This window comes from Oncorhynchus clarkii, chromosome 2 (assembly GCF_045791955.1).
Source record: "Oncorhynchus clarkii lewisi isolate Uvic-CL-2024 chromosome 2, UVic_Ocla_1.0, whole genome shotgun sequence".
Lineage (NCBI taxonomy): Eukaryota > Metazoa > Chordata > Actinopteri > Salmoniformes > Salmonidae > Oncorhynchus > Oncorhynchus clarkii.
The window spans coordinates 33,205,474-33,230,678 of record NC_092148.1 but is presented as its reverse complement, the minus strand read 5'-3'; the positions used below and the strand labels follow the sequence as shown (position 1 = coordinate 33,230,678).

General features: G+C 42.8%; 2 protein-coding genes across 3 annotated transcripts in view; one reads left to right on the top strand and one right to left on the bottom strand.

The window, feature by feature from the left end:
* Positions 1-9: 9 nt before the first annotated feature.
* Positions 10-9,577, bottom strand: LOC139381001 (galanin receptor 1a). The gene is made up of 3 exons (XM_071124230.1): positions 8,888-9,577; positions 8,578-8,643; positions 10-327 (listed from the first exon to the last, which is right to left on the bottom strand). The coding sequence occupies exons 1-3, from the start codon at positions 9,560-9,562 to the stop codon at positions 10-12; spliced, it is 1,059 nt and encodes a 352-aa protein (XP_070980331.1). The 5' UTR covers positions 9,563-9,577.
* Positions 9,578-20,510: 10,933 nt separating this feature from the next.
* Positions 20,511-25,205, top strand: part of LOC139366959 (myelin basic protein-like) — a 69,080-nt gene continuing 64,385 nt past the window's right edge. The window contains exon 1 of one of the 2 annotated variants that reach the window (XR_011626825.1): positions 20,511-20,680. The gene's annotated coding sequence lies outside the window, so the exon portion shown is untranslated. The remainder of the gene's footprint in view (positions 20,681-25,205) is intronic. The other variant, XR_011626829.1, reaches the window with a different exon arrangement.

Genomic DNA, 25,205 nt, shown 5'->3' with positions numbered 1-25,205 from the left:
GTCCTCCAATCAGACGTTGGTGCAGTTGGTGGAGGGTGGTGTGTTGTCCACCTTGCTGCGGAACTCCTTGAGTTCGTTGAGAGGGGAGTTGGTAATCTGACACCTGAACACCTGCTTGTAGGCCTTTCTGAAGTTCTCAGAGAGGAAGGCATAGATGACAGGGTTGACGGAGGAGTTGCTATAGGCCAGGCAGTGGGCCGCCACCCGGAACAAGAAGGACCACTGGGTCAAGGGGAAGTTGCCAAACTCCACCCACAGGTGGACCACATGGTGAGGGAGCCATGACAGGCAGAACACCACCACCACTACAAGAACCGTCTGGGCAGTCTAGTGGGGAGAGAGAGGGGAGTGGGGGGGCACAGGGTAAGAGGTCTCCAAGTATGAAGGGTGGCATTTGTCCACTACAGTTTTATCTTTCATAAAAATAAAAATAAATCTAAATGCATCTTTTAATATCAGTACATTGTCTATTTGTTATAACGGTGTGCGTCCACTAAGCATGTGACATGTATAACCTTGTCTCTTTATGAGATTATCTTTCAGTAGAATCTGGGATGTTCTCATGTCTTTTGCCAAAACTAGCAGAGTTAACGGTGGCACCTGTCAGCTGAAATGCCAATTTCATGCTTGCTGGCCTGCTCTGCCTTTCCCCTGCATTCCTGGCTTGCAGATTGATTTACCGTTGTGTTAAATAATTATCACACAACATGGGAGATATATTAAAGAGCGGGAACATACTAAAAAGGCATTGGGGCTGGGCTGGAGATGTTTACAAATGTGTCTGCTTGCTTTCCGCTGCTTATTTGGGTAAAAGGGAGGCTTGAGTGTCTGCCTGCCACAGCAGTCCCACTAACAGGGTATCCCATGGAGCTTTACAGGAAACTGGGAAATGATGCTGAGAAAAAAGGAGGGAGGGATGGCAGGGAAAAAGATATATGGTCAAAGACCGATAGGAACGCAGACCATTAAAAACAGACCCGTGGTATAAAGACAGAACGACAGAGAGATCAGACATACAGACACAGAGGGGTAGATGTAACTAAGTAATGAATTGATGAACTGAGGTTTTCAGTAAGCTTGGTGGCATCATGAAAATGTACATGTCCAGCTCAAACGCCTACCATTTAGCACTACAACCAGCCCAAAATCAACATCAACCACATTGTTGCAAAAGGCACAGCCACATAAAAAAATCTCCCTTTCACCTGTTCCCAGGTCTCATTTGAAGACTAACAGAACTGACTGTATACTGAACTCCCAATCATTCAGAGCTGTCAAATTGGTATGTGTCGTGTTCAATTACTCATTGAACAGTCAAATCCCAAATTTAAAACGGAAATAACCTTGCACTGTTATATATGTCTAGGTGTTTGAGTCTATGTGGTGTTTCTCTTGAAAACCGATCACAGCTAATTTGACAGTGACAACTTGTGAATCTGTAAATAGTTCTTGGGCTCATATATGGAAATATAAATATATAAATTACTCTCTTAAGCTACTGTATATGGTATATAAGAGGAATCTGAATTTGTATGTATAGTACAGCACACACACATGCCCACACACACACACACAAACACGCCCACACACACACGAACACGCCCACACACACACACACAAACACGCCCACACACACACACAAACACGCCCCCCCCCCCCTCCCCCAACACATACACACACAGTCAAAGGGGCTAAAAATCCTCCAAAAGACAAAATCAATGAAGTGAAACAGTGGAGGTAGAACATTGTGACTTCCCCTCTGCCATCCTCACATTAAAGGGCTTTAGCTCCATATTTAGAGGTTTTTGGAAGAACCAGTCCAGCATTGGCATCCATAACAATTCCTGTGTGCTGTTTAAATGCCTAAATGAATGGTAAAACTGTTAAATCTGCTAATTAACTGTACCTCACACCTCCTACGTAGGGAATTCCTTAAAACATAGTGGCATGCCAATCAAAAACAAACCCGTGTCCTACTCCAGGGAACACATTTTTTTTGCAGAACAGCCTAAAGATGTTTTTTTAAGACTGCAATCGCTAACAACCGTCTGTTGACATTTAATTTCTTTGAGTATGTTTATTATGAAGTGTCAGAAAGTACTGGAATTCATATGACACATCACATTTATAACCAAGGGCATGATACAAAATTCCAGGTTCATCTGGCCTCGTGTCATGATTCCCTTTATAATAATCCAAACACATTGTCAAGATTATTTTTCAGGAGTGGATTGAAAGTACAACATTTACTCAATACGCTTGTCACAGGGGATTTACAGGAGCTTTTGAGAGATCCCTATGAGCACAAGATGTTGAAAATACATATTTCTGTCGTGCTCACTTGGATGCCACACACGGCAGTCTATAAACACCCTGTCCTCCTTCTGTGTGTACCTAGGGCTGATAAGTGGAGACGTTTTATAACAATGGCGATAGTAGCATTGTTTCCCCAGCTGCTCCTCCCAGCTGCGTCGATTCACAGCATTGGAGGAGTTGCTGAACTGATGGCTGGAGATAGAGGCCAGCCTCCTCCTACTCCTCACACATGCACACGCACACACACACACACATGCATACATACATACATACACTGAGCGTACAAAACATTATGAACACCTGCTCTTTCCATGACATAGACTGACCAGGTGAAACCAGTTGAAAGCTATGATCCCTTGTTAAATCCACTTCAATCGGTGTATATGAAGGGGAGGAGAAGGATGTTTTAGCCTTGAGACAATTGAGACATGGATTGTATATGTGTGCTATTCAGACCGTGAATAGGCAAGACAAATGTTTTTAAGTGCCTTTAAACAGGGTATGGTAGTAGTTGCCAGGCCCACCGGTTTGTGTCAAGAACTGCACCGCTGCTGGGTTTTTCACACTCAACAGTTTCCCGTGTGCATCAAGAATGGTCCACCACCCGAAGGACATCCAGCCAACTTGATACAACCGTGGGAAGCATTGGAGTCTACATGGGCCAGCATCCCCGTGGAACGCTTTTGACACCCTGTAGAGTCCACGCCCCGACGAATTGAGGACGTGCTGAGGGCAAAGGTGGGAGGTGGAACTCAATATTAGGAAGGTGTTCTTAATGTTTTGTACACACAGACACACACAAACACACAATTGATTATACCTTTAATTGAACACCTTGTCTCTTGATGTCACACCCTGACCATAGTTTACTTTGTATATTTCTATGTTTTGGTTGGTCAGGGTGTGAGCTGAGTGGGCATTCTATGTTTCATTGTCTAGTTTGTCTATTTCTATGTCTGGCCTGATATGGTTCTCAATCAGAGGCAGGTGTTAGTCATTGTCTCTGATTGGGAACCATATTTAGGTAGCCTGGGTTTCACTGTGTGTTTGTGGGTGATTGTTCCTGTCTCTGTGTTGTTCACCAGATAGGGCTGTTTTGGTTTTCGTTACATTCTTTGTTTTGTAGTGTTTGTATCGATTCGTGTTTTACGTTTGTTTTATTAAACATGGATCGCAATCTACACGCCGCATTTTGGTCCTACTCTCCTTCACATACAGAAATCCGTGACAGAATCACCCACCACAAAAGGACCAAGCAGCGTGTCAACAGGCAGGAGCAGCCCAAAGAGGAGATGCGTAATAAGGATTTCTGGACATGGGAGGAAATCCTCGATGGGAGAGGACCCTGGGCTAAACCAGGGGAGTGTAGCCGCCCAAAGGTGCAGCAGGAGAAGAGGCAACAGGAGCAGCCCAAAGAGGAGTACAGTATGGACTATACTTCTTGGGAGGAGATAGACAGGTGGGCGGTCGACCCAGGGAGAGTGCCGGAGCCCGCCTGGGATTCGATGGAGCAGTGCGCGGAAGGTTATCGGAGAATGGAGTTGGCGAAGCAAGCACGGCAGGGTGGAAGGAAGCCCGAGAGTCAGCCCCAAAAATGTATTGGGGGGGGGCTCACAGGGAGTATGGCTATGCCAGGTAGGAGACCTGCGCAAACTCCCTGTGCTTACCAGGGGGCTAGAGAGACCGGGCAGGCACCGTGTTATGCAGTGGTGCGCACGGTGTCCCCAGTGCGGGTGCATAGCCCGGTGCGGTATATTCCAGCTCCGCGTATCGGCCGGGCTAGATTGAGCATCGAGCCAAATGCCATGAAGCCGGTTCTACGCAGCTGGTCTCCAGTGCGTCTCCTTGGGCCGGCTTACATGGCACCCGCCTTGCGCTCGGTGTCTCCGGTTCGCCTGCATAGCCCAGTGCGGGCTATTCCACCTCGCCGCACTGGCAGGGCGACCGTGAGCATTCAACCAGGTAAGGTTGGGCAGGCTCGGTGCTCAAGAGCTCCAGTGCGCCTGCACGGTCCGGTCTTTCCAGTACCACCTCCACACCCCAGCCCTCCGGTAGCAGCTCCCCGCACCAGGCTTCCTGTGCGTGTCCTCGGCCCAGTACCACCAGTGCCAGCACCACGCATCAGGCCTACAGTGCGCCTCGCCTCTCCAGCGCTGCCAGAGCCTTCCTCCTCTCCAGCGCTGTCGGAGTCTCCCGCCTATCTAGCGCTGTTAGAGCCTTCCTCCTCTACAGCGCTGCCGGAGTCTCCCGTCTGTTCAGAACTGCCAGTCTGCAAGGAGCTGCCAGTCTGCAAGGAGCTGCCAGTCTGCAAGGAGCTGCCAGTCTGCAAGGAGCTGCCAGTCTGCAAGGAGCTGCCAGTCTGCAAGGAGCCGCCAGAGCTGCCAGTCTGCAGGATGCCGCCAAAGCTGCCAGTCTGCAAGGAGCCGCCAGAGCTGCCAGTCTGCAAGGAGCCGCCAGAGCTGCCAGTCTGCAAGGAGCCGCCAGAGCTGCCAGTCTGCAAGGAGCCGCCAGAGCTGCCAGTCTGCAAGGAGCCGCCAGAGCTGCCAGTCTGCAAGGAGCCGCCAGAGCTGCCAGTCTGCAAGGAGCCGCCAGAGCTGCCAGTCTGCAAGGAGCCGCCAGAGCTGCCAGTCTGCAAGGAGCCGCCAGAGCTGCCAGTCTGCAAGGAGCCGCCAGAGCAGCCAGTCAGCATGGAGCAGCCAGTCAGCATGGAGCAGCCAGAGCTGCCAGTCAGCATGGAGCAGCCAGTCAGTATGGAGCTTACAGATCTGCCAGTCAACCAGACTCTTACAGATCTGCCAGTCAGCCAGACTCTTCCAGATCTGCCAGTCAGCCAGACTCTTCCAGATCTGCCAGTCAACCAGACTCTTCCAGATATGCCAGTCAGCCAGACTCTTCCAGATCTGCCAGTCAGCCAGACTCTTCCAGATCTGCCAGTCAACCAGACTCTTCCAGATCTGCCAGTCAGCCAGACTCTTCCAGATCTGCCAGTCAGCCAGACTCTTCCAGATCTGCCAGTCAGCCAGACTCTTCCAGATCTGCCAGTCAGCCAGACTCTTCCAGATCTGCCAGTCAGCCAGACTCTTCCAGATCTGCCAGTCAGCCAGACTCTTCCAGATCTGCCAGTCAACCAGACTCTTCCAGATCTGCCAGTCAGCCAGGAGCTTCCGCCCCTCTGTCCAGAGCCGCCACCGCGGACAGATGCCCACCCAGACCCTCCCCTATAGGTTCAGGTTTTGCGGCCGGAGTCCGCACCTTGGGGGGGGGGGGGGTACTGTCACACCCTGACCATAGTTTACTCTCCTTCACATACAGAAAACCGTGACACTTGATCTGCCTATGGACACAGCCTCAGTTTACTTTACTCGTTTGACGCATTTAATTGTATCCACGGTGAAAGCTTTAAGTGTAAATAAAATGAGGCTGGTTGGGTGAGATGATTGACGACTCAAACATGCGCATCGATTTGAACCAGTCAGCAGTATCTCATCAGCTAGGTTTCCATCCAATTTGCGACATATTTACACAAGTATATTCTAAAAATCTGCATAAAAACAACATGTGCATTTTCCCACCAGAGATGTGTTCCAATCAAATTGGCTTCTTGTGGCTGTGCGTGATAACGTAGTGCACATAAAAATCACTTTTGTGGTTAAATTCCCATGTATCAGATAAAAAAATATATAAGTTAAATGGGTTTCCATCACATGTTCAACTCTACTGATGGTTTTGTCACAAAATAAATTGCGTTATATAGCGAACCCTCTGGTATTGGCACGTGCGCCTTAGCAAACAGCTTGCAGATACAATGCGGGTATAGCCTATATGATGAGAATATTATGGACAAAATAGCAAGATTGTTTTTATTTGTCAAATAGCAGCCAAGCATCGGTCATCATGTCACCAGAATAAGACCCTCGATATTTATTGGAAAGGAGCATCAAGTTCATCACCTTTCACTTTCACCACCCGGTGAAGTTCATCATAATTTATTTCATTTGTAGCCTAATAAATTGAATTGTTTCCTGAGTCGTAGTGAGAGGACCACACAACATGTAATGGAGTCACACGATTACGTGATATGATGGTTATTATTAAAAGCGTATCTCGCATAATTGATTTTACTGACACAAAAAGATCCCACCTTGTCTGAAGTATTTAGTTGTGTTGACATTTGGAAAGTTTACCGACAAATTAGCCGTTTCCATCAGGCCTGTTGTATCAGTTATCCGACATGTACTTTACTCGCATGAAAAGGTTGGATGGAACCTGATTATATTGAAGCTATTCCTGTAGACAAATATTTCAGTAATCAGAGTTTATACTTATTGAATGACATTGAAACTGTCTAGATGTGACAAAATGAGAATACATTTTTGTAAACACTTGGTTCAGACCATCATTAATATGTTATTGTTTAGTTATGTGTAAGCCATATGGACCCATGTCTGGGCATATTGTAATGGCCAACACTAATGAGCCAATGTATTAAAAAATCTGAGGACACTACTGAATCGTTTATTTGGAGCATATTGGCTAGAACAAATATAGATCTCTGAGGCCCATATTTTGGTGTGTGATACAGTTCTGACAGACGGTCAGCGCCAGGCGAGCAGCAGCAGCGGGTTGGTTTAGACAGGCAAATGGCCATTAAGAAGAGTAATGGCTGAAAGTCCAGTTTGATTGCACTTTCCCACCCTGCTGCTTCACTCAAGTGTGGTAATTGACAGACGCTTCAGGGACATTGTAAATGGAAGGTACCGCCGATACCAAGTGCCGTATATTCAACTTACAATACTGACTAAGTTGATCGGTTATTTTTCTTCGCTAGACTTCTATGTTTGCCTACAAAACTGGCAATGGGATGTTGGTTCTTCCATGGTATATGTTGCCGCTCTATGCAGGTGAATCATGCACCCCAAAAAATCTGAGCTGGCACAAAGTACGTGAGAATGGCTAGGGGGTGGTCTGGAGGGGACGGAGGTTGGAGATGTTTGCCCTTTTCAAACACCTGAAACAGCTTTTTCCTACCATCTAGAGCCATAATCATTATGATTCATTCTATGTCAATAATGTGTATATTTGGCTGCATATCTAAGCATACCTCTTGAGCTGTCTGTGGTTCTTCTTTTAAATAAACTAATATATGCTTCTCTGCATCTCTGCTAAAATCTGGGTAAAAGATTGAAAGGTGTGTGAGTTTTGTTCAGTACATGTAGTTATTGCTTGTTTTTCTAAAGTCTACCAATCTTGCCAGAAAACATGTCAGCTAAGATAGACAAGATAGCTACTCTAACTTGATTGATAGCATGAAATGGCTTCTTGGTAGCTAGTTATGAGTTTGGGAGATAAGGAACTTATCTGTGCCGGCTAAAGCCAACTTCATAACATTTCTAGGTGGCTAGTGGTATTACAGAGAAACAACAACCATTTATATTTCATGTTTTAAAACAGGACAAAACGGATATTGGGCATGACACCTCTGGCTCTATGCTTCTATACACAATGTCTCTGAAAATGGCACATTACTAAACACGGGCTTTCTCAAATGACATTGAGATTGTGTAACGACTTGAACCAAATTGATAATCAACATCATTATAAACATCATCATAAAGTGCATTGAAAAGTAAAAGGGATTGGACATTGCACATTGAACATTGCATGATATGATTATATCTTTGAAAACATCTTATCCAAACAGTGTTTTTAGACTCCTGGAGTTCTAGACAAGATGTATAGAAAAAGTATTAAAGTAAAAATGTTTTTAAAAAACAACAAAACAGGGTCTCCGTCCCTTGTTTGCCATAGAGCTGAGCTGTGATGAGGCGTAACTCCCCTCGAAATCATAGAACGCTCTTTAAATGCAAGGACTGACAGGCCAAGATAGTTAAACTCCTAGATATAGTTTAAACCATATTTTCAAGCAATACAATGTTTCTTTACGTTCTTTGTGTTTGTAAACACGTAATAAAACCTTATATTTTGGGTTATGATAAAGCCATAGTGGGTCATAGTGCTAAGCTCGTGAGACATGTATAAATTATATTCTTCAAGAATCATTAAGTAAATATTAAGAATTGAAATTACCATGCACAGCTTCCTCAATCCCAGACTGTAGTTTTAAATCCTAGACTGCGCCTGGACAACTGGTGTGGGAGACTGTAATACTCCAACATACTGCATGTGTGGGGCTGTACGTTATACAACGAATGATCACCATCAACAGTAATTATGTAAACGTGATGAATGGTTTTTACATACCTTTTTTTTCGACGCCTCTGACTTTTTGGACATGTTTCTGAGTTTTTTGTGCAGGTGATTTAAAACCTGAAAATGCATAAAGAATTGTGTGATGACATACCAAACGATTCTTTAAAGCCTATACTCAATTTTTTAAAATTTAATAACATTATACTGAAATAATTTATTTTCAAAAGCCATCTAATTTATGTCTTAGTTATCCCCATTTTAGATTACCCAAACTCAGAAATGGACATATGTAAAGGCATTCATAACTCATTGCGAATACAATTATCTATCAATAATAAATAAATCAGGATTGCTTGCTTACCTTTGCGTAGCAGAACGAAATCAGCAACAGGGGCAATACATAACCAAAAACAAACGTGCAAACAACATAGACTTTCTTTTGGTTTTGATCCGGCCACACTTCCCAGCAATAGGTGTGATTCTCGTCTCTCTGGTATATGTTGTGTATGACCGCGACTGGTGCTGCCATGGCCAAAGAGAGTATCCAAATGACCACCACTCCGATCAAAGCGTGCTTTGACACACGGATGGAGGACGATTTTCTGGAGTGAACAATGGCAATGTAGCGGTCCACCGACATTGCGGACAAGGTGAAAATACTGACCAGCATAGAAACGGTGAAGAAATAATGAATAAACTTGCAGATGAAGGCACCTAGAACCCATGTCGGCATCATGTAAATAGTTGACTGAAAGGGGATGCAGAAAAGCAGGTAGGACAGGTCGGCGATGCTAAGGTTGAGGATGAATATGTTGGTGGTGCTCCGTGGTTTTCCGGGTTTACTATGGGCTAGCACCGTGATAACCATGGAGTTTCCCAACACTCCAAGTGTAAAGATGAGTCCGAAAACCAAAAGCGTAATGAAGTTGTCCATGCCAATCCCGAACAAAAGTTTCGGATTTTCCTCCTCGACATCCGTTCTGTTGACATACCATGGTGCAAATTCGGTTAGGTTGTCCAAACCTGACGAGTTCATCACTTTTTCTAGTGCTAAAATATTTTCAAATGTAAGTGAAGGGGGTACAAATGCCTTCTTATGTCTTCCAGGGGCGTTTGACACTAGCTGGCAGGCGTTTTTGTCTATTCAGATAATTAAAGCATAATTTGTTTCAAAGTCTCTTGAGTCTCTTGAATGCAGCCATCACACAATATTGTATCTCAATTCGTTGCAATGTTCCTCATTGTTTTTCGATACAATGTAAGTGAAGATACTTTTTATGAGACATTTTGTCAATATGTTTGAAGTTAGCTGCCCAGAGTGTACTGTTCTATATATTCTTGGTGCGTAATGCAGTTGTTGTCTCCACCTGATGCGTCCTCAGTCGCTGGATGGCTTCGCTCAAATCCCTCCTCGCCCTATTTCCCCCTACATATTATAGAAGGGGCTGGGCTGCGCGTCTCACGTCAGCTTTCAGTACCACCGCCCAAGATGTACTAAAAAGCACTCCAAAATTAAATTAGGCCTGTCCACGTTCTCGTGGCCATAATTATGCACAATGCGATGTATAAGACATCGAATGACATCATTCTCTTCTAGGCTAACATGTGGGGTGATTGCAATTGTTAACAGCAGTCTAATATACACTGAGTGTACAAAATATTCGGAACACCGTCCTAATATTGAGTTGCACCCCCTTTTGGCCTAAGAACATCCTAAATTTGTCGGGGCATGGACACTTCAAGGTGTCAAAAACATTTCACAGGGATGCTGGCCGATGTTGACTCCAAAGATTCCCACAGTTGGCTGCATGTCCCTCGGGTGGTGAACCATACTTGATACACATGGAACATGTTTGAGCGTGAAACCCCAGCAACGTTGCAGTCCTTGACACACTCAAACCGGTGAGCCTGGCACCTACTACTATACCCCGTTCAAAGGCACTTAAATATTTTGTCTTGCCCATTCACCCTCTGAATAGCACACATACACAATCCAAGTCTCAATCCATGGCTCAATGCAAATAGTCCCGGTGGCCATTTGATTAATTGTTCAGCATTAATTGTTCTCTTGATAATGTTGTGTACACTCAGTGTAGTTGGCGTTCATCATTTATATGAAATGGGCTGTTGGCTTATGAAACAAGGTGCTGGATTTGTGCTTAGGTTTAGTGGGCCAGGCCCGACAAACATTATCTCATCCCAAAGTATTATTTTTTTAAAACAACAAGCATTAGCTCCTATCTGATAATGGCAAATGGTTGTGCCTGGCTCTTGTTCTGGCCGTAGGCCTAGAGCTTGTATTTAGGGACAGGCTACTTTATGAGATAGAGGCATTTACAGAAAAAAGATACAGAATCCATAATAGCCCATTAGTATATCCCCCAATGTTCTCCCCACTGGATGGCCACATCTTGGTGCCATTCCTCCTCTGCTGAACAGCATCAGGACAAAGAAAAGTGTGCTCTCTAGAACAAATAATTTCAGTTGTCTTTGATATCCTTCAATTTGCTTCCATTCGCCATATAATTTACTAATTGATGTTACAGCCCTCTGGTTAATGTCATTTTTCAGTTGGGAACTCCCTTCATTCTCACATATGTGCAGGACTAAACAGCACAGATGAGATTTATGACTGGTGGATCATGTTTAAAACACACACACACACACACACACACCCATACACGCACGCACGGACACACACACACACACACACACACACACACGGACACACACACACACACGGACACACACACACATGCACACACATGCATGCAAACAAACACACTATATGTGGGACTTGTACAGTTCCTTGATAGCGTATGGGACTCTATAGTACTCTGTGAGTTATGACTTATTGTTCAAGATTGTGGCTGTTGATTAAGATTAGGCAGTGTGACACAAAAACCCTGCTGTAGCCTATTGTTGAGGTGTCATATAGCTCTGGGGTATGTTTTACCAGTATACATGAGGATATCAAAGAACAACAATAACCATGCTATAACTGGAATTGAGATGGAACTGACCACCATCTCTTCTCAGCACATCCAGGAATTCTGAACGTTCCTTTTCCTATACCTGTGTTAGTGCAACGGCGCTGGCCTAAGCTGGGAGATGAAGTAGAATGGACCTAGAAGTTCAGCGAGCGCTGCCCTAGAAGCTATGGCAACAGAGGCACGATGCAAGGTAGAGTGTATTTCCCTCATTGTCCTGGGTCAGAGTCGAGTGGCTTTTCTCAGTCCAGCTAGCGACCAAACTATCAGTGCATACCCAAACACACATTTCCACACAGCACCCATATCATCCCAATCATGGCAGCTGTGTTAACCCACATCAGCAAAGAGTCATCAACCACAAAGGCAGAAAGAAGTAAACCTGCCACTTGAGTCAGAACTTCAAGACCTTTTGCTTCACAGACAACGAAGGCATTGTGTCTGACATGGTTCCACAAATACAGGCACCTGGACCACTTTATTGCGTTGTCCGATACTTCTGGACAAGGGAGAGTAGATTTATAAACTATAGCTTATTCTTCATTTAGCTGAATGTCATTGTTTACTGCACTCTTTCATTCAATGAACACAAGGAAAATGTACTTTAGACAGCCCTAGTATTTTCATAAGAAATGATCAATAACATGCAGGTTTTATTCACAGGGCTTAATGTGATTGAGATTAAAATGGAATGATGTTAACAGATTGACACCAAACAAATGAGAGCAATCATAAAGATTATTTCCCAAGTAAATCTATTCTAATTCTAATTCTAAATGAGAGTAAAAAGTAAGGTTTATATAGTTAATGGATTTTAGATCTGGTTTATGTGAAGCCTTTATGACTCCAGATGTTGTTCATGGTTCGGAAAGAAACAGCAGCATTGAGACAGGATGTACAGCATCATTAACACACGCACCAAAATGCCTACAAACACAATACATTTAAGAATATTCTTCAATGTACTTAGAACAGATTGATGAATACAACAACATCCATTTACAGTATCAACTTATCGGCATCAACCATTTCAGAATCTTTCATATTGGCAAACAAATAACTGAGATTATAGGCTGTAGAAAAATAGACTACGTGGTTAATATGAAATTTTACTTCCACTAGATGGGGATATTCTATATTGAAGAGAGAGGGTTGTCTAAAGCAGCTGTGACTGTACTTTTTTAGCTGATTAACTGAACTACTTAATTGAACGCTTAATACAGGCCAACTAAATAGGTGTGAAATAAATGATGTGTTTTCATCAAGGCTAGTGCACCAAAATGTCAAATTGGTGCTGTCTGTTTAAGATGTGAGCTTTCTCTGTACTTACAGGAGCAAACATGCAATGAGAATAAAAGCAAACATTTACAATCGAATAAGTACGTAGAATGTATATGCAAATATTTGGTTTGGACAACCAACAGATACTGTTTCCTAGACTGTGAGCACTAAAAGCTGTATTGTGAACACCCCATGTTGCTGCAACGCAATACAAATAAGACTGTCCCCTTTGTGATTGGTCCGTCATTTTGTCAGATATCAGAGCTTTGTGTTGTGCCTCTATTTTATGCTATTTCATCCTTGTCACCTAGCTACAGATATAATGCCCATTACAGGCTTTCTGAGCACTAGGTGGAAAACCCCCAGAATGGCCTGTCAATTTTCTTCCGGCGTTGTTGCAGTGGACATTGCCTGAGTGTTCTGAGGGAGACTCACTATCCAGAGCACCTTAATCACTGCTTCTGATGTGAAGGTGCCTCCGACTCCAATGATATGGCAATTAACTGCTTGTTGTTGTCCAGGAAAGGAAGCTAGCTGGCTAGCAGCATGCAGGAAACGTTTTGGGAATTATAGGCTACCAGTATACAGTTCTGGTATCAGCACATACTCCTAAGTGGCAGACATAGAGGAAACAGAACAGCAGCTCACTTGTAAAGCCCACTTATTGAGGTTTTAGCCATATGCAAATGTGTAATAGTTAGGACAATGACAATAGCCAGCTGAACACATATTGATGCTACAATCTGATTGAGATGGATAACACAGTGACAATTAACAAATCAACGTGATGCCCTAAAATGGAAATTTCACCGTCAGCACCCCCCCCCCCCCCCTCCCACAAAAAAAAACACTCTAGATGATTGCCTTCTTGATAATGATCAGAGTTTTACGAGGACGCCATTTACTGATTTTCAACGTGGAGACATTTCATGTGAAAAGGGTGGAAAACAACAATAAAACTGAGTAACATGAGATGGAACATCTCTATTTGCAATCTCTATATTTCCTGCTCCTAGGTTATCTGAATGGAAAACACATCATCTGTGTCCAAAAGTCTCCAATCAGCATAATTGCATTGGTCATTATTGATGAGAGACAAACACGGATTCCTGTAATAACCATAAAGAGGTTGTTCAGGGTCGTATTCACTGGGCACCAAACGAAAGAAAACGGACTGACATCGAGAGGGACTACTGTACCTCAACTTGTTCAATTTGAATCACTCGCTTTTGTTTGTTTTGCAATGGTGTGCACTAATGAATACGACCCATGATTGTATGGATTGCTGTATGGTCTATTGCAAATGAATTCTACAGTATGTGACATTTCCAAACAACAGTTGGTCATTTCTTACATGCAAAATAAAACCAGAGATCTGTGGACTGAGCTCTGGACCTGGAACTCAGAAAGACTATGAGTTATCACAACCCATTTCTACCATACCTTGCTTTTTTTTACTTAATATTTACTGTGTAATTTGATTTCATCTGACAACTATAACGGGGCAGAAAATCACAAACTTTCAAGGAAATTGAAAGTGAATGGCGAAATTGTTTTGTATTTGCCTCTGAACACCTGGTCCTGTGGGTCTACTGCGTTATATGCTTTGATACAGCCACCAAACAGATTTAAAATGGGGCAGAGTGGGAATAGCAATTTGATCAAATATTTGCATGAGCAATTTCAATCCTGGGTTTGATTAGAATTCAGGTATAGTCTTTTGAGAAATTGGAAAAATAAATACTTTTTTTTTTTAAATATTTTTTTGTACAAGACCTTGATGTGACATGGTCATTTTACAATAAGGGTGCAGGGGTTGTCACAGGACGACATAAATTACCAATAATCAAAATGGACAATATTGCAATATTCATTTGCAATCTTTCCCCCCAAAAATTAGTTTTTAAATATAGCAACAATTATTGTTAAAAGTGAAAGTGATATTTTCTATTTGTCTTGTCGATTTAGCCGTCTATAGTTCAAGAGCTCTCCAGAGCTGACAATGTTATTGGCCTTACTTTGTGCACCTCATTTTAAACAATGTAGAACATAAAACAGGTGTGTGCACTTATTGCCAACACCTACCTAATATGGCGTGGCTTTCTTGCTCTTTTTGTTTGCATGAAGTTGAGCAAGTTGTGGAAGTTTGACCATGGATACTACCAGTGACTGTGTCAAAACAGGCAAAAAGGGCATGATTGGTTACCCTGGGATCCAATGATACTGCTTACCCTGGGGTCCAAATTACTGCTTACCCTGGGGTCCAATGATACTGCTTACCCTGGGATCCAATGATACTGCTTACCCTGGGATCCAATGATACTGCTTACCCTGGGGTCCAATGATACTGCTTACCCTGGGATCCAATGATACTGCTTACCCTGGGATCCAATGATACTGCTTACCCTGGGGTCCAATGATACTGCTTACCCTGGGATCCAATGATACTGCTTACCCTGGGATCCAATGATACTGCTTACCCTGGGGTCCAATGATACTGCTTACCCTGGGATCCAATGATACTGCTTACCCTGGGATCCAATGATACTGCTTACCCTGGGATCCAATGATACTGCTTACCCTGGGGTCCAATGATACTGTTGTTTTACTAGTGAAACAATGAGTACAGTGTTCAGTCTGGTTTAATAAGGTTGATGTCTGCGCCTGCGCAGAAATTCAATTAGCACAATGAAAATCCACATAAAAAATCTGTCATTTTAAACTAGAGATAGCTGTTCACACAATACCGCATAACGACAAAGCAAAAACAGGTTTTTAGACATTTTTGCTAATTTATATAAAAAAATATATATATATTTTCATAAGTATTCAGACCCTTTACGCAGTACTTTGTTGAAGCACCTTTGGCAGTGATTACAGCCTCAAGTCTTCTTGGGTATGACACTACAAGCGCACACCTGTATTTAGGGATTTTCTCACATTATTTTCTGCAGATCCTCTCAAGCTCTGTCAGGTTGGAAGTGCAGTGTTGCTATTTTCAGGTCTCTCCAGAGATGTTTGATCGGGTTCAAGTCCGGGCTCTGGCTGGGCCACTCAAGGACATTTAGAGACTTGTCCCAAAGCCACTCCTGCATTGTCTTGCTGTGTGCTTAAGGTCGTTGTCCTGTTGGAAGGTGAACCTTCGCCCCAGTCTGTTCCTGAGCGCTCTGGAGCAGGTTTTCATCAAGGATCTTTCTGTACTTTGCTCCATTCATCTTTGCCTCGATTCTGACTAGTCTCCCAGTCTCTGCCGCTGAAAAACATCCCCACAGCATGATGCTGCCACCCATGCTTCACCGTAGGGATGGTGCCAAATTTCCTCCAGATGTGACGCTTGGCATTCAGGCCAAATAGTTCAATCTTGGTTTCATCAGACTTGAGAATCTTGTTTCTCATAGTCTGAGAGTCTTTAGGTGTCTTTTGGCAAACTCCAAGCGGGCTGTCATGTGCCTTTTACTGAGGAGTGGCTACCGTCTGGCCACTACCATAAAAGCCTGATTGATGGAGTGCTGCAGAGATGGTTGTCCTTCTGGAATGTTCTCCCATCTCCACAGAGGAACTCTAGAGCTCTGTCAGAGGGACCATTGGGTTCTTGGTCACCTCCCTGACCAAGGCCTCCCCCGATTGCTCAGATTGGCCAGGGGGCAGCTCTAGGAAGAGTCTTGGTGGTTCCACATTTTCTCCATTTAAGAATGTTGGAGGCCACTGTGTTCTTGGGAACCTTCAATGCTGCAGACATGTTTTGGTACCCTTCCCCAGATCTGTGCCTCGACACAATTCTGTCTCGGAGCTCTACGGACAATTCCTTCGGCCTCATGGCTTGGTTTTTGCCCTGACATGCACTGTCAACTGTGGGACCTTATATAGACAGGTGTTTTCCTTTTCCAAATCATGTCCAATCAATTGAATTTAACACAGGTGGACTCCAATCAAGTTGTAGAAACATCGCAAGGATAATCAATGGAAACAGGATGCACCTGAGCTCAATTTCGAGTCTCATAGCAAATGGTCTGAATACTTATGTAAATAAGGTATTTCTGTTTTTTATTTGTAATACATTTGCAAAAAATGTCGCTTTGTCATTATAGAGTTAGTATGTATATTGCTGAGGATTTAAAAAAAAATGTAATCAATTTTATAAGGGGTCTGAATACTTTCCGAAGGCACTGTATATGTCAGTTGTTTTGCTTTATGACGCCCACAGGCCTCGCAAGACTCCTGGTACCAGTCAAAAAAATGAATGGAAGTCTACAGTATGTAGACTGTTTAATGCCCAAAATGTGTGGTTAAATACATGTAAAAAAAAATGAAGAACAAATCTATCCTGATCTTTCTTATATCTCTCAGATATAGGAGAGACACTTCAGAACAAACTTCCTTTTGATATGTTTTTGGTACTATCTATTGTTTTTTTGTTTACCTTTATTTAACTAGGCAAGTCAGTTAAGAACAAATTCTTATTTACAATGACAGCCTACCCCAGCCAAACACTAACAAAGCTGGGCCGGCCAATTGTGCACCGCCCTATGGAACTCCCAATCACGGCCTGTTGTGATACAGCCTGGAATCAAACCAGGGTCTGTAGTGACGCCTCTAGCACTGAGATGCAATGCCTTAGACGGCTGTGCCACTCGGGAGCCACTCGTTGTTCCATGTAGTGAATCTGTTATTCAACACATTTGTATGGGCAGTGAGACCAAAAATAATTTTTCATCAAATTATTTTATTTATATTTTTTATACTGCAAGGGGTCATACAATTCTAAATCCAATAGCTAAATGATCCTTGGTATGACCTTCTTAGAACAATTCCATATAGCTTAGTAGAAACCCCCACCCCACTTTTTAAACGTCTTGGAATAATGGCCACTATTCTTCAGCCTGCAGTATGGTGTTTTGTAACATTGCAATTAGGGTAACAAAGTTACCGGTAATTTACCAACGTTACCAGAATCTCCAGTAACTTTGGTATTTAACAGAAAATTCATGGAAGTCTGTTGTAACTTTGTTAATTTATACTTGAATAACAAAACAAAAAAACATATTCAAATATAGTATTAATTTGTTCTGTGTCCATATTGTCCATGGGTTTCTAGTAGATAGGCCATATGATTAAAGAGAAAATAGCCCAATTAATGAAGAAAGACACATTTTCAATTAACTCTTACAACACTACTGCCACCAGTTTGACACCAAGACATTGACAACAAATACATTTTGTTGACATAGGCAATTTCCATGCAATTCCCATGAGCACCAACATGTGAAGTTCACAGGAGCATGTGAAATTGGGTTTCCAATGAAAGCGAAGAGTCTATATTTTTGAGAAATTAAGTAATATAAAGTACCAGTCAAATGTTTGGACACGCCTACTCATTCAAGGGTTTTTCTTTATTTTACTATTTTTTACATTGTACAATAGTAGTGAAGACATCAGAGCTATGGAATTATGTATTAACCAAAAAAGTGTCAAACAAATCAAAATATAATTTATATTTGAGATTCTTCAAAGTAGCCACTCTTTGCCTTGATGACAGTTTTGCACACTCTTGGCATTCTCTCAACCAGCTTCACCTGGAATGCTTTTCCAACAGTCTTGAAGGAGTTCCCACAAATGCTGAGCACATGTTGGCTGCTTTTCCTTCACTCTACCTTCCAACTCATCCCAAACCATCTCAATTTGGTTGAGATCGGGTGATTGTGGAGGCCAGGTCATTTGATGCAGCATTCCATCACTCTCCTTCTTAAATAGCCCTTACACAGCCTGGAGGTGTCATTGTCCTGTTGAAAAACAAATGATAGTCCCAATAAGCACACACCAGATGGGATGGCGTATCGCTGCAGAATGCTGTGGTAGCCATGCTGGTTAAGTGTGCCTTGAATTCTAAATACATCACCAACAGTGTCACCAGCAAAGCACCACAACACCTCCATGCTTCATGGTGGGAACCACACATGCAGAGATCATCCGTTCACCTACTCTGCGTCTTATAAAGACACGGCAGTTGGAACCCAAAATCTCATATTTGGACTCATCAGACCAAAGGACAGATTCCCACCAGTCTAATGTCCATTGCTCGTGTTTCTTGGCCCAAGCAAGTCTCTTCTTATTATTGGTGTCCTTTAGTAGTGGTTTATTTGCAGCAATTTGACCATGAAGGCCTGATTCACAGTCTTCTCTGAAAAGTTAATGTTGAGATGTGTCTGTTAGTTGAACTCTGTCAAGCATTTATTTTGGCTGCAATTTCTGAGGCTGATAACTCTAAAGAACTTATTCTCTGCAGCACAGGTAACTCCAGGTCTTCCTTTCCTGTGGTGGTTCTCATGAGAGCCAGTTTCATCATAGTGCTTGATGATTTTTGCGACTGCACTTGAAGAATCGTTCAAAGTTATTGACATTTTCCGGATTGACTGACCTTCATGTCTTAATGTAATGATGGACTCTCAGTTCTCTTAACTTATGTGAAGCTGTTCTTGTCATAATATGGACTTGGTCTTTTTCCAAATAGGGCTATCTTCAGTATACCACCCCTACCTTGTCACAAAACAACTGATTGGCTCAAATGCAATAAGAAGGAAAGAACTTCAATTGTGTTGGTTGTCTGTAGCTTATGCCTGCCCATACCATAACCCCACTGCCACCATGGGAAAGTCTGTTCACAGCTTTGACATCAGCAAACAGCTCGCCCACACAACGTCATACACAAGGTCTGTGGTTGTGAAGCAGGTTGGACGTACTGCCAAATTCTCTAAAGCGACGTTGGAGGTGGCTCATGGCAGAGAAATGTACATTCAATTCTCTGGCAACAGCTCTGGCGGACATTCCTGCACTCAGCATGCCAATTGCATGCCCTCTCAGAACTTGAGACATCTGTGGCATTGTGTTGTGTGATAAAACTGCACATTTTAGAGTGGTCTTTTACTGTCCCCAGCACAAGATGCACCTATTTAAGGATCATGCTGTTTAATCAGCTTCTTGATATGCCACACCTGTCAGGTGGATTATCTTGGCAAAGGAAACATTTTCACTAGCATGGATGTAAACAAATGTGTGCACATATTTTGAGAGAAAAAAGCTTTTAGTGTCAATTGAACATTTCTGGGGTCTTTTAATTCATCTCATTAAACATGGGAGGAACACTTTACATGTTGCATTCTTATTTTTGTTCAGTGTACAAAATATTGTAGCAAACTTTAGGGCAGGGAAGTGAACCTGAGTTGCTAGCATTGCAGGCAAACACCCTACTCATCCGTCAAAAGGCAAACAGCCCACAGATCGTACCAATAGGATTAACTCACTTGTAGAGAATTGTAACGTGGCTCAAATAGCGAGGATCAGCACGTATTTTAATTCCTGTGCAATCAATACTGTGTAATTAGTGGCCCTAACTGATTTGAATAAGAAACAGAATTCACCATGTCCAATTCCATTTAATTCAAAGCCTGTGTATGAATCGTATCCTATCTGCATGCTTAGCCTTCTAAAGCAATAGAGTACATTGCCGCAGTTTATGTGTTGCCCGATATACCTCGTTTTACAACAAAATACATTTTCTTCACAAACTCACAAGGGCAGCAACCACTCTATCGCATACTTCGAACGAACGTGTCTCGTGACACAGATGTTACAGTAACGTGTGCGGGCATGCTCGGGACTTTTGCCCACATTTCTCTGCGTTGCATCAACATACCGCCCCACCCCGAAGAAACAACCATCACTGTACGTAAAACAGGAAGCAAACGAGCCGTACATGTTTACGAAGAAGGTGAAAACAACGCCGAACCGTGGAAGATAAAACGTTATGGTCCACGAGAAGAGAAACGTCACATCAAAATCACAGCCTCTTATGGTGGATGCCTTTGATTCGATCTAAACGGAGAAGGGTATGTAAAAGACAGCCGAAAAAGAAACTCAAACGATAGTAAATTGTGGTTGTAGCAGCGCCCGTCCATGTGACTGATACATTGGAGCTCTATTGACAGCTGTTTTGTTGCGCGGCATCAACCGATTTAGTATACATGTATGTTGTCTTTAGCCTATAAGAGCTTGTTAAGTTTCGACCTGCGTAAGAATGTCGAGGAATGTCGTGTTATGCATGAATTAAGTTGAATGTTTGACAAAGCGACACATCATGCCTATTGTCAATACGAATATTTCCATAGCCTCACATAAGGCCTACAGAACAAAATGGGCTAGACTGTCACTGTCGGTCGAATATCACGTTTTCCTCCAAGCAGTGCTCACACCAACTCTCAGTTGAATGTTATACTAGGACTAGGCATCTTGGCCAGAACTATCTCATATTGGAATGGATGGAGAGAGCAGCTCACTCTGCGTAAAACAATACAATTATAAACAGGTCGCTGAGGAAGATGTAAACAATACTAACACCATATAACCTACCTGTAGTCCACAATGAGATGCACTGTCTGGACTTGCTGTGTTATAATCGAAAGCCTATTTTATTATAGTTGGTGAGAGGTTAGTCACCTAACCAGGCTATTGTGGATCAGAAGAAAACATTTGACCCCAAAGCCATCCTCTCTTGATGTGCTGAGTTCTATAAATAAAAACACTTGCACACGAGTGGGTTCAAACTGGCTACAGATGGGCGCACAGTGCACTTTTGGGACTATTTCCAAAATATATTTCAAATACTATTTGAGGCCAGGTCTAAACAGACAGATGTATGTCATCGACATGTATCCTCTTCTATGTGCTGTTTTCAAAGAAGGCATCTGGTAGTAGCAAATTAACAAAACAATAACCCCCAACTTAATCGTGAAAACAAGGAATCTGTAAGATCAATGTATTGTGCTCAATGTACGTTGCACACTCTGTTGTAGTTTTGAACAGAATCGACAGGAAAGTGATAGTTCTAGATTTTCTACTGAATTACAAGGTTATTGGAAGAGATTCCATAATATATTAGAGGTGTTGACTCAGTCAGACACAAATGCTCAGCTGTTTGTTTAACAGTCACATGTCTTGGCGCTTTAACGTTCCTTCATTTGCCTTTCGCAAAGCACTCCTTGCACCTGACACACTGCGTGAACACGGTTTTGAGTGTGTCTATTGGCAATCAATCAAATGTATTTATAAAGCCCTTTATATTGGCTATAACCCTCAGCTTGTGCTGATATAAGTTGGGGTGTTTTGTGACTATTCATAATATTTTGGTTTGCTGCTGTAGAGACCCAGGGGAATGGCGTTGATACACAGGAAACCAGCTCAACAGTAAAGTCTTCTAGTTCTTTCCACAAGCTGGTCCATATTAGACATGAATATATCGGGGAATGAAGTAGCTTACAGATGCAATGAAAGACTTGAAATGTGTGTTAATGTGTGTGTGTTTATGTTGTCCTGTGTGGGAAACAACACGGAAGTGTATTTGTGTGTGTATGTTAGAGAGACTCCTGTTTGCATGTCTAATGTGTATGCGTACGCATCTGCATGTGCATGCCTGTGCAAGTAGATGAATCACCAAGGTAACTTCTGTCCTCCCACTCTCACCAACTTCCTCCCTTCTGTCTATCTCACTTCCTCTCATGTTTGCACCAGTTGGTGTTGCTTTCGGGCAGGTTGATTCATATCACCTTGAACTTCGTCATGTGAAGCAAGAGAGTTTTCTAAAGGCGTGGTGCAACCAGACTGCATGGTGCAACCAGACTGTTTGTGCTCCCAGAAATCCACGATGATGACGGCATAGTCGTCTGATGTGTTGAGTTCACCCAGCGTGGTAGGCCTGTGCGTAGCGTCGACAACATGCAGTAGAAACAGATGGCAGGGATCATTTTCATTCCACCCATGCCAAGATTAGAATTCACAGCTTTTAGTGGTGAACCCGTGGTGGCTGTGGGTTGTGTAAGCTGTGGCAGACAGTATCAACATACCCTCCAGAAACGCTGCTCTCAGCTAACACAATAGATGCATATCACGGGATTTAGGCATGTCTATAAATAAGAAAATAAACACAAACATCGACACCGGCTTTTAGGGCTGAGATTTATATTGCTGCACTCTTACTTATTCTGATGAGAAGACTAGCGATGCACCACTTGATACAATCTCTCTCTCTCTCTTCAAAAGCATCAGGGTGGTTTTTGATCCCCGATTTGTTCTGTAGGATTCTACTGAACATAACCCAAGGATACTACAAACCCCAAATGCATTTCTCTGCTGTGAAGGTCCTCCAGAAATCACATTTTATAGTCTTCAGTGTTTGGTTCTTCTGCCCAGGGTCTGGGAGAGACTGTGTGGCAGTATGAGAGCTAAGTGATGGACGTGCTGCTGCCAGGAACTGGAAATATCACAGGTCAAATGGAGTATCAAGACCAGATGTTATGGACCTGAGAAGAACTGCCCAAAACTTCCAACTGTAAAAGACACAGCTGTCCGCATCAATGATTCAGTGCTGACGGAATGGGCCTAAAGCAAAGCTTGGTTCTGCCACTAATGATGGGCTTGCTGTGTCGAACAGGACCACAGTGATGCTGCAATGGGGTCTATACTGGCATTTCTGCTAATCTTGGACCGTGGTGCGACCATGGCGTTTAATGGTCATCCTTTCTGTGAACTTCTAAAATGACAAAAACGTCTTGAAGCCCAGTGAACAGGGGAGTAGGACAGTGCCTTGCCCACAAACATGACATTCAAAACACTCACACAGGCATTCAAACACTCCCAAATCTCTCTTCCCAGAGCTTGAGGGAGCAGTGGGTAGAGAGCAAAGGAAGGATGGAGAGATATTTAAACAATATCCTTTCTCTTCCCAGAGATTGAGAGAGATGAGTATAGAGGGAAAAGGAAGAAGTGAAATGGGGAGAACATAAATTGATAGGGATAGAGAAACCTGAGCCTCTCTTCCTAGTAAAGTTTTCTTCCATCCAACTCTGTGTCCAGGTTCATGTTCACTAGACACTAAACGCAATAAAAATTTACTGAAACAAGGAAGGGATAACATGGACTTGTCCAATAAGAAAAAAAAAAAAAAATGGTTTTCTGTTGCAAAAAAACGTTTTGTGTGCCCTCACGAACATAACCCTGATTGCTGTACACCAGATGCTCTCTCCAAGGACAGTAGTTGACCTCTGACTAGAGGTCGACCGATTTATCGGAATGGCCGATTTTAATTAGGGCCGATTTTCAAGTTTTCATAAAACAATCGGAAATCGGTATTTTTGGATGACGATTTTGCAGAATCAGATTTCTTTTTTTTTACACCTTTATTTAACTAGGCAAGTCAGTTAAGAACACATTCTTATGTTCAATGACGGCCTAGGAACGGTGGGTAAACTGCCTTGTTCAGGGGCAGAACGATTTTTACCTTGTCAGCTCTGGGATTCAATCTTGCAACCTTACGGTTAACTAGTCCAATGCTCTAACAACCTGCCTCTCAATGCACTCCATGAGGAGCCTGTTACGCAAATGCAGTAGAATCCAAGTTAAGTAGCTAGCTAACATTAAACGTATCTTATAAAAAACAATCAATCATAATCACTAGTTAACTACACATGGTTGATGATATTACTAGCTTATCTAGCGTGTCCTGCGTTGCATATAATCGATGCAACGCTGGGGGATAATTTAACAAAAGCGCATTTGCGAAAAAAGCACAATCATTGCACGACTGTACCTAACCATAAACACCAATGCCTTTCTTAAAATCAATACACAGAAGTATATATTTTTAAACCTGCATATATAGCTAAAAGAAATCCTGGTTAGCAGGCAATATATTAACCAGGTGAAATTGTGTCACTTCTCTTGCGTTCATTGCACGCAGAGTCAGGGTATTTGCAACAGTTTGGGCCGCCTGCCTCATTGCGAACTAATTTGCCAGAATTTACGTAATTATGACATAACATTGAAGGTTGTACAATGTAACAAGAATATTTACACTTAGGGATGCCACCCGTTAGATAAAATACCGTACGGTTCCGTATTTCACTGAAATAATAAACGTTTTGTTTTCGAAATTATAGTTTCTGGATTCGACCATATTAATGACCTAAAGCTCGTATTTCTGTGTGTCATTATGTTATAATTAAGTCTATGATTTGATAGAGCAGTCTGACTGAGCGATGGTAGGCGACAGCAGGCTCGTAAGCATTCATTCAAACATCACTTTCGTGCATTTTGCCAGCAGCTCTTCGCAAGCACAGTGTTGTTTATGACTTCAAGCCTATCAGCCTAATGGCTGGTGTAACCGATGTGAAATGGCTAGCTAGTTAGCAGGGTGTGCGCTAATAGCGTTTCAAAAGTCACTCGCTCTGTGACTTGGCGTAGTTATTCCCCTTGCTCTGCAAGGGCCACGGCTTTTATGGAGCGATGGGTAACGCTGCTTCGAGTGTGGCTGTTGTCGATGTGTTCCTGGTTCGAGGCCAGGTAGGGGCGAGGAGAGAGACG

Excerpts from the sequence above, each read along its gene's own strand:
- LOC139381001 (XM_071124230.1), bottom strand. The coding sequence starts at position 9,562 with ATGAACTCGTCAGGTTTGGACAACCTAACCGAATTTGCACCATGGTAT. Across the intron at positions 8,644-8,887 it reads TTTCGTTCTGCTACGCAAAG|GTTTTAAATCACCTGCACAA; the intron begins GTAAGCAAGCAA and ends ATGCATTTTCAG. Across the intron at positions 328-8,577 it reads CAGAGGCGTCGAAAAAAAAG|ACTGCCCAGACGGTTCTTGT; the intron begins GTATGTAAAAAC and ends TCTCCCCACTAG.